Below are 17,288 nucleotides of genomic sequence, written 5' to 3'. Positions count from 1 at the left end.
AAAATGAACCAGGCAAAAATAAGTTCATACCCAAATAAACATTTCCCAAGTAACCTGAGAATCTCATAAATAGGCTGAATAATGGTGAGATAAACTTGATGATCTTATGCAAAAGTAAGGAGAGAAGTTGAGAAGCAGAAATAGCACACTTCCTCATGAAACTTTAGGGATAGTTCTTTTTAAAAGTAGATGTTAGAACTAAGCAAGAATGTTAAAAAAACGGTGTAAGCCTTATATTTTAATTCTGAATATAAACTAAACAAAAACAAAAGGTATCAGGAAACTACAGTCAGAATTACTTATGCACTATGACCTTAAAAAATTTAATATTTTTTGCAGCAAGCCCAGAGTAGCCTTATTAGCTCATTCCTATCCTTCCCTAATTATAGATAGATCAATTCCAACAGGTTAAGTTAGAGAATAAACCAGTGACTCTAGGTAGGTCTTCCAAGATTCAGTAGATTCGGCATTAACCGGTTTACGGTGCTTTTCCTGAGCACATTAAAAAAGATGGCCGTCCCTTTTACTATGCCCACAACATAGCACTTTGTATATGTTCCTATTATAGCATATACTACACCAGTATATTTATTGTACTATAGAAGACTGAGTTCCTGAAAGTCAAAAGTCATCTATCCATCTAGTCATCAGTTTGTATCCTGAAAGCCTAGCAAGCTGCCAGGCACAAAGCAAGCATGGAATATTGAATGAATGATTCCCTCTTCTGTGTTCTGCATTTCATCTGCTAAATATTCCTTAAGGTTCTGTCCTAGGTCTCATTATAATCAATTTCCTTACATGTGATGACTTTATCACTTTCCAAATAGATAGTTGGTTCCTACTGCTTTCTTTTCTGCCTGTATTCTTTTAGTTTCAGTCTTATATTTCCCAAAGTCTTTGGGACATCACCTTAACAACGTTTTACTGTCCCAAATTGCAGTCCAAAACTCAAACTGGTTGTTTTTTTTTTTTTTTTTTGATCCTTTCAAGCATTTTCACTTTTTTTTTTTTTTTTAAGATTTTATTTATTTTTTCATGAAGACCAGGGAGGGTGGTGGGCTGCAAAGGCAGATGGAGAAGCAGGGTCCCCACTGAGCAGGGAGCCTGATGTGGAACTTGATCCCAGAACCCTGGGATCATGACCTGAGCCAAAGGCAGATGCTTAACTGACTGAGCCACCCACGTGCCCTGAAGCCTTTTCCCTCTTAAACCTGTTTTACTGCCAGTGCTTATAATGTCTATGAATGTCACCATTATATTCTTAGTTGTAGTCTAAACCTGTGATTTGATCCTTTCTTTGAAATCTCCAGGTCTAGACTACTGTGGGGGTCTTACAGTTTCTATCTCCCATATCCATTTTCACTACCATTTCTCTAATTCAGGCACTTGGCTCCCTACCACCTGGACCATTATAGGTCTAATTGATCCCCTTGCCTTCAGTCTTTGTTTCCACGACAATCACCTGATTAGTTTAAAATGTACACCTATGAGTTTTATTTCTAGAGATTCTAATTTAGTAGATTCAAAGTATCTTCTCTTTCATTTAGCACTATAGGAGATTCTCATTATCCAGGCATCACATTTTGAAAACACATCTCCAAAGACTGCTGCCAGTTATTAGGCTTTCTTTCTTTCTTTGTTTCTCTCTTTCTTTTTCAAGAATTTTTTTAAAAATTTTAGAGACAAGGAGAAAGAGAGCGAGCCGAGCGAGCCAGTGCCTGTAAGCCGGGGGAGGGGCAGAGAGAGAGAGAGAGAATCCTCAAGCAGACTCCCTGCTGAGCACAGAGCCTGATGCAGGGATTGATCCCAGCACCCTGACATCATGACCTGAGCTGAAATCAAGAGTCTGATTAATGATGCTTAACTGACAGAGCCACCCAGGCGCCCTAGTTATTAGGCTTTCTAAAGCAAAACAAATACTCATTTATTCTATAAAATTTTCACTGAGTAGTCACTCTGTATGCCACTTGGTATCCAACAACATACATGAAAACCTTTGCCCATACCTAAATCCTCTTTGTATATATATTTTCTAGTACCATGAATTTCCTTTTTCCTAGCATTTGTTCCACTTTCCATTGCCCATGTAAGTCTCTTCCATTAGAAGCTAAATGAGTATGACAGGGAAAACGACCTAAAAGATGAGCATGAGTTAGCTAGATAAAACGAAAGGAAGTAACTAACTTCTGGGTAGAGGTAACAATGCATAAAGAGCCACAGAGCAAGGTGGTTTCAAAAAGAAATTCAGAATGAATGAATGGCAAATTAAGGATGGGTGAGAGGGGGATTATGGCAGCATGAGGCAGGAGTTAAAGCGAGACCAGGTTATAAAGAATCTTGTAAATCATATTAAGGAGTTAAGATATTATCATGAAGGCAAAAGGAGGTAATCAAAGATTTGAGGCAGGAAGTAGCATGATCAAATTTACATGGCATTTTTCTGCTCAACAACCTTTCAAATGGATTCAGTTTTTTAAGTCTGGCAATCAATACTGGCTCTATGTGCTCTTTTTAGCCTTAGGTTAAGTTTATTTGCCCCTTTTTGACATGCAACACTCCAAACAATCTGAATTACTTAACATTCTCTTAACAACCTACATCATCTGCCTCATGTTTTCCCCCTGTACATTATTACTCTATGCCATCTTCAAATTTTTGAATCTTACCTATCCTGCAAGGTTTAATTCAAATGAATCACTCCCTAACTCCTCCCAAACCTATTTACAATCTTTCTTCTCCACTCTCATTGTACTTTTTGTACTTCGCTTTTCACATGTACCAAATTCAATTTTAGACTGTTCTTGGTCTACTGTTAATTCCCCTTATTTGAGAGTCATACTCCAAAGAAAGGGAGAATACGTCACTTCAATAGGTAATAAACATTTGATGACTAACTATATTATCTTATTACATGATTGATTGGAATATCTGGCATATATGCCAAGGAAACAGCTCCCAAGTAAAGACTTTTAAAGAAAATTGATAAAAATAACCTTCCCTGTCCTCTGTGATAACCTACAGGAATAGAATTTATTTAATTAACATCAAAACAAGCCCTACTTTTTTTTGGTAAAGGAAAGACATAATTTAACAAATCTCACTAAACAGGATATATAATGAAAGGAGGAAGGAAAAGAACCACTTACTAAGTACCCACGTTATTTTACTTAATCAGATATTATGTTCACAATCTCTATTTTCCAGGTTGGGAAAGTGAGCAAAAGATGTTGATTTGACCAACATGACACAATTAACAACAGAGCTAGAAGTTTTAACATAGGTTTGTCTGAATTTTTGGTTCATGTTTTTCCCTAGTTTACTGCACCACATTACTTACCTGAGTCTAATCTATATCTACCTAATTCTTTTAAAGGAGATTGTTGGTACATTGGCACAATTAGACCTTGCTCTTGGAATATTATTGGAGTTGAAGCCAACTGATGATAAGGTTTCCTTTGTGGTGTTTTAAATAGGTTTGGTTCATAACTGATTTTATATCCAGATTCTTCTGTGGGTTCAGAATTATAGGATGGTGCTTCTAAAGAAAGTTCTTCAAACCAATTAAGACTTATAGGTCCTAAATCTGTAAGAAAAATACAAATTCCATCTTGGTTTTAATCAGTGACAAGTAAGTTCATGAACTGTAAAAATCATAATAAAGAAAAGGATGCTTGAGATTTTGACTGTAGATTACTTTCGTTAAAGCGTATTTATTAAACAAGTCATTAACCTGTTATCCTTTCAGTCTGTAGCAAGATATAACAAGGTTTACAGAAGTTACAAGGTGATTGCTCCTAGCTATATTAGATAGCTTTTCTAAAGTTTTCTTTCTCTTATATTCATGATTCAGAGACTAAAGTCATTCATAATTCAATAATCAGAATGTATTCCACAGATACAATTTAATTACAATGACAATATAAATGGATGTGATAAATCTACAGGTACAGGAACATGTAGACTCAGAAATAAAATGAAATAAAAAGAGTCCTTGTTAAAGAGAAATGACAAAAACTGTACAATGATCTAACCACCCTTAAAGTACTATTTCAATGCGTGGTCTGTGGACTATGGCAGGAGATAGGGAGGGGGGTGTGGAGAGATCCCCAAGACAATTTCAGGAGGTCCATGATGTAAAACTATTTTGATAATAATACTAAGGCATTGTTTCTCTTTTTTTACAATGCTGACATTTGCGCCACTGGTGAGTAAAACTGATGACATCTTTGCATGAGTCAAGGCAGTGGCAATAAACTGCTATTAATTGTATGCACATCACACACTTGTCAAAAACAAAACCAAAAAGCCAGTCCACCTCAAAATATCATTAATTACGCAGTAAAAATTAGTTTTAGAAAGCCCAACTCTTGAGCACATCTTCTAATATTCTCTGTGATAAAATGGAAAGTATGCATAAAGCATTTTTTGCATATTTAAGTATGACAGCTATCTAAAAAGGCACTTGTGATGAGTTAGGAGCTGAATTAGCACTTTTTTCCATGGAAAGCCATTTTTAGTAGAAAAAACAACTAGTAAGTCATTTTGAGTTGGGTGATTTGGTAGACATTTTCTTAAAAATGAAGTAAGTCTGTCACCCAGAAAAAAGTTTGCTGTCAATGATAAAATGGAAGCTTTTATGTTTTTATTTTTTTAAAAATTTAAAAAGTAGTCTCCATGCCCAGTGCAGAGTCCAATGTGGGGCTTGAACTCATGACTCTGGTATTAAGGCCTGAGCTGAAATCAAGAGTTGGACGCTTAACTGAGCCCCCTAGATGCCCCCAAATAGGAGCTTTTAAAAGGGAATTAGAATTTTGTTAAAACTTTATGAGCCTCTGTAAACTTGGCATCTTCCTAATATTAAAAGACTTTTCTCATGAGATTTTCTTAAAAAGTACCAAATGTACTTTTTATAGCTTAATACAATGTGTCAATACATGGAATATTTGTGTAATTCGGAACACTGACCTTTTCCCAATGATCAGTGTCTGATGTTACAGCACGGATAAACAATTTGTTCAAAGTGCAAGAAAGACTAGTAGAGTTAAATGTAACAAAGGGAAGGAAAAGATCATGATACGATTTCCAAATCCATACTGCAACTCTTAAAACTAACACTTGTCTAGTTCTGGTATATTATCAAAGATACCCACAGTTAACTGAAGACTATTAAAATACTCCTTTTTTTCAACTACATTGTTGTGGAGGGCTGGCTTTTCTTTATATACTTCTACCAAAACACTATACTGCAACAGATGAAATGCAGAAATTGGTATGAGGATTCAGCTATCTTCTACTAAGCCAGATATTACAGAGAACTGCAAAACTGTAAAACAGAGCCACTCTTTTTGGGAGAAAAGGCATTTTTTATAAAAAATGTTCATTTGTGTTAATATGCAAAGGATTTTTTATTTTTTAAGTGAATTAACACACATCTTTAAAAATTCTAAGTTTTAATTTCTATATGGTAGCCTACATAAACAAAACCTCTTTGAGGTCCTCAATCATTTTCAAGAGTGCAAAGAGACTAAAGTTTGACAACTTCTAATATAAAGTAACATTACCAATTGCTAAAAGTTCTGTGCTTTTTAAAAACAGTACATTCTCTTGCTAATCAAGAGGCCAGTACCTTCTTTATCCCCAGGGTTCTATAGTTATCATTTCGTTAACTGTAAATGATCATTTTCTTAACTGGATTTATGACCCCATACGAAACAGTGTACAGGAAAACAAAACATTAGGTATTGGATTCCTCTTAGCAAGCAAGCACAGTTACAGATTTTTCTGAAAACATTTTTGCAACATAAATGATCGATGTATATAAACTTTGTAATACCTGCTTCATTGCACCGCGTCTTAAAAATTTCAAAAAAAGTCAGCCTCTCTTTGCATCCAATAGGCATTTTTATCTACAGTATTACTCCAACGCTAGGTAAATAACTCTGCAAAAGACAACACCAAAACACTCTTCACAGTGATGCAGTCCTTGTTAACCGACTCTGAAGTAAAAATCAAAAGCAGGTAAACTTGCCTAAAAAGTTACATTGTTTATTGACTTCAGTCCCATTTTTCTGGACAATAATCAAACTTACTGAGATGATAGGAGCATTCTATATTTGTGCTGTGCAATACAGTGACCACTATCCCCATTAAGCATTTGAAATGCGGCAAGTAGGACTCAGAACAGAATTCTAAATATTTAATTTTAATTAACTAGTCACGTGTGGCTAGAGGGTGCACAGCCAACGAGGTGTCCTATTAGAGATAAATATCTTATGACAATGTCACATCAGAAAATCTTCGTAATACAGCCATTCCCTGGGGGTTAAGTAAGGCCGATACAGTGTGTCAGGCGCTGTGAAACATCTTCTAAAATTACAATATTCCGTTAAAGTCACTTCATCGTATTTCCAACTAAGGAGATTTCAGAGTGGGACATCTAGGGCAGCTCAGGGGCAAACCCTGGGCGGCGGGCAGGGCGCATAGTTGGGAAGCCGAATTCCAGGGAAGGGGCGGGGCTCGCGGCTGGCAGAGACCGTCAGCGGCAGGAGACCGTCAGGGTCTGGAGGCCGCGGCTCCCACCCAGGGAAGGGGAGGCGGTCCCCCACAGCCCCACGCCGCGGGAGACAGGCCTGTCGGTCTCCACCCGGCCAACACTAACCGCCTCCGGAGGTGCCGCTCTTTTTGGCCGGAGAAGGCTGACAAAAACCGCGCCGGCACTTCGATCAGAAAGCTGACCCGCTGGCTCCTTTCTGCGACGATCCACGGCTGCGCCGAGCCCCAGCAGCTCCGCCTCCGCCGATCTTATTTCAGACTCTCGCGCCAAAAGCCCGCTCTCCCGACACGTCGCGCGGTGACGCCGTGACGTAACACGCAGCGTGCGTGCGACCCGGAAGTCAGGTTCCGGGAGGGCGGCTGGCGCATCTGTGTGGCGGAAGCCAAGTTGTTGTTGGGCCGCTGGACAGTCAGCCCGGAACCGCGTCAAGAGAGAGCTGGGGTGTTTGTTCTGTTTTCCCGGAGCCTTCGGAGTACAAGGCGTCGCTCCTGCCCGTGACCGCCCATTGTGTATACTCCTCGACTCCTCCCCCTTCTCTCTGCTCCACCTCACGTTTGGGTGGCAGCCAGGGGACGGCCTGGGGTCTTTGAAAGACCTTTGTTTGCCCTTAGAGAGGACGGTCCCCCAAAGTGGTCCGTGGTTGTAGCTGACTGACTGCCCTGCTGCGTGCTCTCTACAGAGTGGAAAGAGATAAGATTTGAAGCCAGAGGACTTAAGTTCTAGCCCGCGTGTTGCTCCTAGGTAGCAAGTTTTCAAGCCCTCCAAGCCTGTTTGCCCGCCCTCTTTATAAAAATTGTGAAACCACGTTCACTCTCTACTCTTCCACTCACAACCCTCTGCAGGCTTCCGTAGCATCCTTTACATTCTCGGGGTGGCAAGCATCTCGTTCTGTGCCTGTCTTCTCTCCAAGTCGCCCTGGGAGAAGGGAACCTGTCCTCATTCACAGGGTCTGTGACATGCGCAACAAGAGCCGTAATTCAGATTTGTTGTATAACCGAGAAAGCTTTCAACTGGTGTGGAGAGAGCTGCTCATAGGCCTTGCTGCTTCCAGAAAGCTCTTGAGCAAGTAAACAGCGAAACAACCTTGGATTAGTAAAAGGGTGGGCTCTACGTGGTTATATAGGCGTCATTTTAGTTTGGTCATAGTCTTGAGCTTTAAGCAGGAAGCCTTACCAATACAGATACTAAAGCTTGTGATAGTTAACACTTACTGAACACTTAAATCTTACAATCATGTATATTAGTACTGTCAGCTGGGGAAACCAAATCACCTGGTTAAGTAACTTGTCTGGTAACAAGGCCATGGTTTCAATTCAAGTCCCTTTGATTTCAGACACTAAACCCATGGTTAAGTTTCTGTTTACCCTCTAGATCAGAATAATTGGCTTTTTTCACCTCTTTTGGGAGAGGGATCCTCCTCACTAGGAGTGAATTAATGAGATCTGTTGGCATGCCCTACAACCCTTTGAAATACATTTTCTCATAATATATATAACACCCCCCCAATGCTCCTTGCTTCTGTGGTTCTGGGATCTTTACATTCATTAGCTCTGCCACAGTATACTTACGTCCTTATACTCTTCTAGTTTGCTGCTCAGATAAATTATTATTTGTATTTGATTTAGTATATGCTTTAAAACAGGATCTCTAAAATAGTTACTATAGGATACATGAGTGACTTGCTAACGAAAGCATGTGTATGAATAAGAAGTCAGAAATGAAAAACAGCTTTGAAGAAGATTCAGGAACAGTGAATTGAAGAGATAGGGAAGAGCAATTAGGAATCAGGTGGAAATTAGACCTCTGTAGACAGGTAGATTGCCTGTCCTTTAATTAAGATAATAGGCAGCAGCTTCCATCAGGATTTGAAATAAAGGGAGAAACTTGGAATGAACCAACACTAACTTGATCAGGGGAAAAAGAAAGGGGGGTGGATGAAGGTGGAAGGCAAAACAAGGAGATAAACAAACCCCCTCCAGGGATATTGTGCTGTGCCTGGCCACCAGGCGGATGGAGCGCTTTGTCCGTGTTCCCTATGGCTTGTACCAGGGCTATGGGAATCCAATGCCTTTGGGCCATCCCGGACTCTCTGAACACAAACAGCCTGATTGGAGGCCAAACACCGGTCCCCCCACTTTCCTGGCCAGGCCTGGGTTGCTGGTGCCTGCAAATGCTTCCGACTGCTACATGGACCCTTACAAGAGGGCGCAGCTTAAGGCTGTTCTCTCCCAGATGAACCCCAGCCTAAGCCTGCGGCTTTACAAGGCCCACACCAGGGAGGTGGGCGTGCAGGTGAGCCCACGGGTGGACAAGTCAGTGCAGTGCTCACTGGGGCCTCGCACCTTGCGCAGCCGCTCCCCTTGGGGCAGCAGAGGCCACAAGACACCCCTGTCAGCCTGGGGAGTCTACTCACCAGTGATAGGTCGCAGGGGCTTGATTCAGCTGCAGAGGGAGGGGGAAGACCAGGAGAGGAAGGCACTTCTGGGTCCTGCTGAGGCCAGCCAGCAGCAGCAGCCACCACCAACGCCAAGGTCGGAAGAGGATGAACAGGAGGAACTTCACCAGAACAATGAGTTGGAGGAGAAAGATGCCTCAAGTCCTCAGGAAAGGATGAGCAAGCAGACACAGGGAGTTGGTGGGGAAGATCTGCTCAGGAAACCCAATTTCCAGGTGAATTTTCTCCTCCCTGTCCTCAGTTCTCAGCCAGCCTCATCCTCTCTTCATTTCCATTTCTGGGGCAATATAGCAAGATCTTTCACTTTCTCCCTTTACTTGATGAAGGAGAGGTTATTCTGAAAACGTGTGTTTTATATGTCCTACAGGTTTTGTAACTTTTTGGTGAAATTTCACCAAAAATAACTTCTTGGTGGAACTTTTTGCCAACTTGAAGCATGTGAAAACCCAAAGTCTGGAAGCCACTGGTCTTGGGAAAGAGATGAAATGGAGTTTCAAGTCTGTCAAATATATGATCAGTTTCTCGTTTAGGGGAGAATGTGCTGTGTGGCATTGTTGAAAGAACATTAGAAAAGTACAGGAGATGGGAACAATAAGGATCCCAGAGTAATCCTTGAGAGATGAGATGCTAAATTAGCCTGGTAGCCTTGAGAACAGCTATGAATGAGGTTAGGAGGCTTTTTGTTTTGTTTTCTATTTCTTTTTTTTTTCGGCTTTTTGTTTTTTTATACGAAGCCATGATGGAAGAGGACCTGGATTCACTGCCCCCACTACCCAAGATTGTAAAAGACTTTTCTTCCTTATCTGCAGTTTTTGGAACCAAAATATGGCTATTTTCACTGTAAAGATTGTAAGACCAGATGGGAGAGTGCTTATGTGTGGTGCATTTCTGGAACTAATAAGGTAAGTAAAAGTGAATGGGATGTGGGAGGAGGATGGGGGAGACACAGATGTTATATCGAGGGAGAGTGTTTCCTGATGGAGCCTGACCGTAACGCTGTCTCATTTATTTGGCAGCCTTAGTGTGGGGCCCTTAATAGGTACTCCGTTAATATTTAAACTGAACTGAATTGGACTGTCCACATGAACTACTGAGGCTCTTAAAGCTGGTGTTACATTTGGTTTAGTAGTTCTGTTGAACAAAATTTCAGGTTATTTAAGTGAACTCTTGTCCTTATGTATGGTGAAACTGTCTATAGTCTTAAAATTGGTATATTTTGAACCTGTTTGGGCCTTAGCTCCTGGAAATTTCCATGGTCTGGCCACAAGGTGGGGCAATACGAGAAATAATCTATTGTGACGGTTAACTTTGGAGAGACTTCTTTAGGCTAAGCAGTTTTTCCCCCTTAATTTGCATTACTTGTCAACATATTAAGACTGGTGGGGTGCCTGGGTGGCTCAGGTATTCGGTGTGTGCCTTCGGCTCAGGTCATCATCCTAGAGTCCTAGGATCAAGCCCCGCACTGGGCTCCCTGCCTGGCGGGAAGCCTGCTTCTCTCTCTCCCACTCCGCCTGCTTGTATTCCCATTTTCTCTGTCAAACAAATAAATAAAATCTTTTAAAAAACAAAAAAGAAAACCTATTGAGGTTGGGAAAGATTTCACAATCTGCATTTCCAGATTTCCCTGATAGACTCTGGTCACTATAGACTCTCATTTCGGTGTGGCGACAGTAGGCTGGGGCTCAGCAGCTTCTAGCTCCTTTCAGTGGGTGTGCACACTTCATTTTGCAACAGTCCACATCTGGTCTATTTCATTAACTTGGGTGAGCAGAGCATTTGAGTTTGAGTTCCCTGTGCTTTCATATTTTAGATACTGCTTTTCTGGCTCAAGGTCCGTAGGAGGAGAGGGCAAGAAAGCAAGCGAAAGCCTGAGTGAAAACTAGCCGTTTACTAGACCCTGAAGGCAAATGGATTTTTAAAGACTTTATTCATTTATTTGTAAGAGAGCTCAAGCACATGCTCCCTCAGGCAGGAGGGAGAAGCAGGCTCTCTGTTGAGCAAGGGCCCCAGTGTGGAACTTGAGCCCAGGACCCTGGGATCATGACCTGAGCTGAAGGCAGAGGCTTTAACCTACTGAGCCACCCAGGTGCCCCCCTAGAACTCATTCTTAAGAAATTTATTCTCCTAGGAGTGACACAGATAAAATGCAATTTGGTGGTAGACACAGTGGCCCCAGTGGCATGGAGGTGTTGCAGAAGTAACACAGGAGGGGCATGGTTACCATTTTGGAGGGAAGGTATCATGATGGCCATGCAGGATTTCAGAGGATAAATAGGAGTTCAGCAAGTAAGGCAGGGAGAAAATGTGCACAAGAAAATGCACAGGGTTGAGAAACAATAAGTATGGGTGGGTAGCTACAAATAACTTGAAGTTCAGGTGGGAAAATATGAGAAAATGAAATACACTACTCATACACTAGGTCAGAAGGAGAAGGTCAAGGATTCAGCCCACACAATGAATAAAATTATAATAGCTACTTCCCATTGAAGATTTTTACTGTGGTACTTCATGTACATTATTAGGTAGTTGCCAATTATAGAAAATAAGTGGTAGTATCTTGATTCTACAGGTAAGGAAACTGAGGTGCAAAGTGTGAGGAAAAAGTGGCTCATAGCACCAGAAGAGCTTCAGACCTCAGGGCAGAGGGGCAAAAGCTAGGCACAAACTGGGGGAATGGAGTACTTAAATTAAGAACTCAGAGCCTAAGGTACATATAATATTGTATTTAAAAAATAGACTTGTTTCTCTTTAGGTTTATTTCAAACAACTATGTTGCAAATGCCTAAAGAGTTTTAACCCTTATCGAGTAGAAGCAATCCAATGTCAGGTAAGCATATAGAGCACTTTCATTGTGTCTCTAATGTTGCCATTTTTAAGTAGAAGTTTCTGTGGCAAAATGTTGTGATTTGATAGAATTTTATATTTGCATCAGAGTGTTAAGTTTTCTATACCTTGAATTTTTATATTTTAGATAAAAGATAAATTCTAGATTTTTTGGGGGGGGGATGTAGGGAAGGGAGTAAGACTGACTTTTTAAAGTTGCTTTATATGGTGTGTTTTATGTATGGGCTATGTGTTTCTCAAACACCCTGTGTGTAGTTTGGATGTAGCAACTTTTTAAAAGTTTATTTTTGTTCTAGTTAGTTAACATACAGTGTTATATTAGTTTCAGGTGCACAATATAAGGTTTCGACAATTCTATAGGGATGTAGTAACTTAACAGGTTACCAGTGTTAAGCTTTACTACGTACCAAACTTTGGGCTAGGTGTTTTATGTGCATTATCTCCTGTAATCTAAACTTTGAGGTAGGTGTTATCCCCATGTTACAGACCAGAAAGCTAAAGTCCAATAAGAAATTAACTTGCTCAAGTTTACACAAATAATAGAAATTAGAACTATGATCAGGTTTTATGGTTTCTACAGTGTCTAGGAAGTCATAGAATTAGATGAGAGCTTGCAGGAAACCTCTTTTTTAAACTTTTCAGGGACGTATGATGTAGTTGGTTTTTGTAAGCAAGCGTTTTTTTAAAAAAATCTAAATCCTTCATTTAGTGAAAAACATTTTTGTACTACTTTGAAATATCCGAAAGTAGTCTAATAGTTTATAAATTATTTACCTTTAGATTTTTAGTCTGTTTTTAAATATAAGTCAGGTTTAAATATATTTTTATTATACTACTTATTTTTCTTGTGTTCAGTTGAATTGACTTTTTTTTAAAAAATAAAAAATTTTCCATCTCTATTACCTTCATAGTTTTCATTGTTTTTCTTCTGGTGGTTATTTTAGACAATACAACATGATTCTTTGAGCTATCAATGTCTACATAAATTGTGAATTTTAGATCTCCTTGACAATGCAATGAACTTAGAACACTCTAACTCCTTATTGCCTCATACTAGATTTTATACTGCTGTTGTATATTTTAATTCTAAAATCTATAAGACATTATTTTATATAGTCATTCATCAGCTTTAGCTACATATGTTTTTTTTTTTTCTGTTGTTTAGGTCCTTTGTATATGTAGGGCCACTTTCCTTTTACCTGAAGACTACATTTTAATATATTTTTTAAAGATTTATTTTAGAGACAGAGTAGTGGGAAGGGCAGAGGGAGAGAATCTTTAACCACAGAGCCCAACATGAGGCTTCATCTCAAGACCCTGAGATCATGACCTGAGCCATAAACCAAGAGTCAGATGTTTAACTGAATGAGCCACCCAGGTGCCCCATGTTTTAATATTTACTATAGTGCAGGTCTGAAGGTGGTATGTCCTCTTGGATTTTATTTTATTTTAAAGATTTTATTTATTTATTTGACAGATGGAGATCACAAGTAGGCAGAGAGGCAGGCAGAGAGAGAGGAGGAAGCAGGCTTCCCACTGAGCATAGAGCCTGTTGTGGGGCTTAATCCCACGACTGTGGGATCATGACCTGAGCCAAAGGCAGAGGCTTTAACCCACTGAGCCACCCAGGTGCCCCTCCTTTTCAATTTTAAAGGATAATTTTGCTGGGTATAGAATTTATAGGTTGGCAGTAGTTTCCTTTTTGCCCTTTAAGGGTCTGACCTTCAATGCTTTTGTGAAGTTGGTTATTAGTATTTTGTAGTTATTTTGAAGTAATATCTCCTGTTCTTTATCTCCTTCTTAAATCTACTTACCTCTAAGATATTTCTCTCTGTTTTGGTTTTCAATTACAATTATATGCCTAGTTTTGGTTTCTTTGTATTTAACGTATTTGGGATTCATTGTATTTCTTGAATCTGTAGCTTGAAGATTTTTATCTCTTTTGGAAAGTTATCAGCCATTATCTTTTCAAATATTACTTCTTCCCCCATTCTCTCTTCCAGTTACTCATATTAGACCTTTTGCCATCTCCCTTATGCCTTTAATGCTCTTTTCTATATTTCTTATGGTTTTTTTCTCTCCTTGCTTCAGTTTGGATATCATCTACTAAACTATCCTTCATTTCTCTCTTTCCTCAGCTATTTCCAACCTGGTATTAAATTCATCTGTTGAGTTGATTTCAGTTATTCTGTCTCTCAGTGCTACAATTTTTATGTGTTGAAAAAATGACTTCCATATCTCTGCTGAAAATATCAGTCTTGTTTCTTTTGAATATATTAAGTGTAATTATCTTGAGATCTGTATTAGGTGACTCCATTAACTTAATGCCCTATGGTTCTGTTGCTATGCTCTTCATTTTCTGTGGTTCTGTCTCCTCATACACCTCATATGGTTATTTTTGATTGAGTGCTCTCTAATGAATATGTAGAATTATAGTGATAATTTGAAGCCCAGGATAGTATCTTCCTCCACAAGAGATTTGTTTGCTTCTGGAGAGATGAGAGACACCAACAATTTAGATTGCTATTCTCTAAGCTTCTTTGAAGGTGGGCTTCAGCATCTGTGAAAACTGGGTCAATTCTTGGTTCATCTTTATTCTTAGGTTGTAGCCTCCAGGGTCCCAACACAAAACCTGAACTGCATACCAGGTCTTTTCCATTTGGGCATGTTTAAAATTATCCCTCAGCTTTATCAACTTGTCAAATTTACCTTCAGCTTCCCACTTTCTTTCACCTCTTCCAGAATTGAAAGACCTTTAGAGAGGAAATAGTCCCAAATGTCAGGCTCATCTCCATTTCTGGGTTTCTTTCACTAATGATTCACTAATTCTCCAGTGGCTTCAAATAATTCCTTTTAAAAGTTATTTTCTTTAGCTCAGCTTTTCTAGTTATCCTAAGTAGGAGGCCTGGTGGAAAAACTCCTAGTCCACCATTGCCAGAAACAAAAACCTATCTTAGAGTACATACTGATTTTTATTTATTTTTTTATTTGTATAGTAAACACCATGTTTTAGCTATTAGAATTTTCTTATAAGGATGCATTCTTGTCATTGGAAGAGTGGAAGATATAAGTGTAGTACAACATTTCATAAGTCACATTCAAGACTTTCATTTGCAAAATGAAAATCCTGTTTGCACAACGTAAAATTTATTCATTTCTGTATATGACCATTTGCATAAAATAGAACATTGATGATCAATTTTAAAGATTAGTGGATTTGGGAGGGTGGGCAAGGGCAATATACAGGTCTCCATAGGGTATTATTTTTATTTGTCAGTAGGCAGAATGGGGTAATGGTTAAGAATACTCTATATTATAGTAAAGATTAGGCATGACTGGAGAGGAAAGAGAATTAACTTCCTCTAGAACCTCTTCCCCCTAGTTGCGACAACCAAAAGCCTCTCCCGACATTGCCAGACGTCTTTTGGTTGGTAAAATACAGCTGGTTGAGAATCACTGCTCTGGTGTTTTCAAGTATTCCAGCCTAGCTAATCAAATCACTTATTACTCACTCACTGCCTCTCAGCCCCACCTGGCTACAGATGTAAAAACCTACTAGTGAGGACATTCTATAAACTCTCTTAAAACCTGTCTCTTACATTAGATCTTCTTACTTGGCTTAGCAGTATTCTCTTAAATACTATCTTTGCTCTTTCCTCTTGCAAAATGCATGCCATTTGACAGGATCTGAGTGGTTTTTACAACTTGGCCCTGGACTTCTCATAAGATTCAAAGGGGGATGAAGATGTGAGGGATATGGATGGTGGGGAGAAGTATTTTGATTTGATGATTACATCTGAAACACTGATTTAATTATTTAGTGTCCAAATTATTCCTTGTTTTCTAAAGACCTGTTCAAAGTCTCGTTGTTCCTGTTCTCAAAAGAAAAGGCACATTGATCTAAGGAGGCCTCATCGACAGGAACTGTGTGGTCGCTGCAAAGACAAGAGATTCTCCTGTGGCAATACTTACAGCTTTAAATACATCATTTGACAGGCAGTATGAATTGTGCCCACACCCAACTCTCCTTGTGATTTACTGTACTGTTCCTTTTTGAAGCTTAGCTCTGAGCTGATATTGGAAAATGGATTAGGCTTTTGTACTTTTTGTAGGTTGTATAACAGTTGTACAATGTCAGTAGAATAAAATAAATGCATGTAAAATAGACCGTGAAGATACATTAATTGTGATCACGAGGTAAAAACCTCCATATGGCACTGGGAGATAGTTGACACTGTCACTTTTATAAAGGGAACAATGAAGAGGAACTGTAGTCATTTGACAAACTGGGGACATAGAGATGATCACGGGCACGAATATTGCCTTCAGTAATTACAGCAAATGCTTAATCAGCACTTATTTGCTAGGGATTGCAGCTTACCGCAGCAGTCATACTAAGCAGAAACTACTATACCCTTTCTTAACAGATGAGGAGAGGGAGACACAGATCATAGTATACAGCCAGTGTTTGAACCCACATGGACTCGAACTTCCTCCATGGCTTGAACTACTACATTTACATTTTTTCCCCCCTCAGATTCAGATGTGGTAAGTGCTGTGAAGGAAACAGAGTGCTATCATAGAGTGAGCTTTTAGATAGTGTAGTTGGGATGAGGGAGCAGGAGAATTGAGATCTTGCAGGATGGAGGGAGCTTGGAGAAAAGATGGTTTTGATCCAAGAGAACAGCAAGAGCAAAGGCTCTGAGTGGGTGGGCTACATACTTGGCATGTCCCAGGAATAGGGGCCCCTGACGCTAATGTGGGATAGAGGCTGGAGAGGACAGGGTTCAGGTCACAGAAAGTTCTTTTGGTCATGGTCAGGCATGCAGCAGCCCATAAAGGAGTTTCAAGACTGTGACATCAGAGACTTACTTTAAAAAAACCCCTTCGGTTAGTCACCATACAGTACATTACTTTTTGATGTAGTGTTCCATGATTCATTGTTTGTGTGTAACATGCAGTACTACGTGGTGACTTACATAACAATAAAATGAAAAATAAATAAAATTCCAAAGCTTAACATAAATAAATAAATAAAAATAAAAATTAGGGCAGCAGGGAACTCCCTCTGTTGGGGGAAGACCAGAATGCACAGGCAAAATGATGTCTTAGACAAGGGTGATGGCCATGGAGATGGGGAGAAGTACATCAATTCAAAATAATGTTGGAATTACAAAGGATTGGAAGTGGATGATGCAGAAATAGATGAATTTTAGATTTCTACTTTGAACCATGGCACAAATGGAATTGAGACGTATAATATTTAGGAGCATGTTCTAGTGTCAGATTACCTAACTTCCAATCCTGGATGTGCTACCTTATGTATGCTGTGGGCAAATTACAGGCATACCTTAAAGCTATTGCAGGTGCAGTTCCAGACCACTGCAATAAAGTATCTCAATAAAGTGTCAAACGATTTTTTTTTGTTTTTAGCAC

At 39.5% G+C, this 17,288-nt stretch overlaps 2 protein-coding genes across 4 annotated transcripts in view; one reads left to right on the top strand and one right to left on the bottom strand.

The window, feature by feature from the left end:
* The window catches only part of BRCA2 (BRCA2 DNA repair associated), a 58,452-nt gene extending 51,669 nt beyond the window's left edge, over nucleotides 1-6,783 (bottom strand). For 2 of the 3 annotated variants that reach the window (XM_044249556.1, XM_044249558.1), the window contains exons 1-3: nucleotides 6,659-6,783; nucleotides 5,834-5,939; nucleotides 3,338-3,583 (exon numbers count right to left, since the gene is read on the bottom strand). In XM_044249556.1, coding sequence (XP_044105491.1) covers nucleotides 3,338-3,583; nucleotides 5,834-5,900 — 313 coding nt within the window. In that variant the 5' untranslated portion in view covers nucleotides 5,901-5,939; nucleotides 6,659-6,783. Of the gene's footprint in view, nucleotides 1-3,337; nucleotides 3,584-5,833; nucleotides 5,983-6,658 lie in introns of those variants that run through there. The other variant, XM_044249557.1, reaches the window with a different exon arrangement.
* A 1,780-nt stretch (nucleotides 6,784-8,563) lies between these two features.
* ZAR1L (zygote arrest 1 like) lies at nucleotides 8,564-15,845 on the top strand. Its single transcript, XM_044250658.1, has 4 exons — nucleotides 8,564-9,223; nucleotides 9,818-9,910; nucleotides 11,761-11,835; nucleotides 15,702-15,845. Exons 1-4 carry the CDS (start codon nucleotides 8,564-8,566, stop codon nucleotides 15,843-15,845), a joined length of 972 nt encoding a protein of 323 aa, XP_044106593.1.
* The last annotated feature ends 1,443 nt before the right edge of the window (nucleotides 15,846-17,288 follow it).

This window comes from Neovison vison, chromosome 5, assembly GCF_020171115.1.
Source record: "Neovison vison isolate M4711 chromosome 5, ASM_NN_V1, whole genome shotgun sequence".
NCBI lineage: Eukaryota > Metazoa > Chordata > Mammalia > Carnivora > Mustelidae > Neogale > Neogale vison.
The sequence above is the reverse complement of the archived record's forward strand: the minus strand, read 5'-3'. Positions and strand labels throughout refer to the sequence as shown.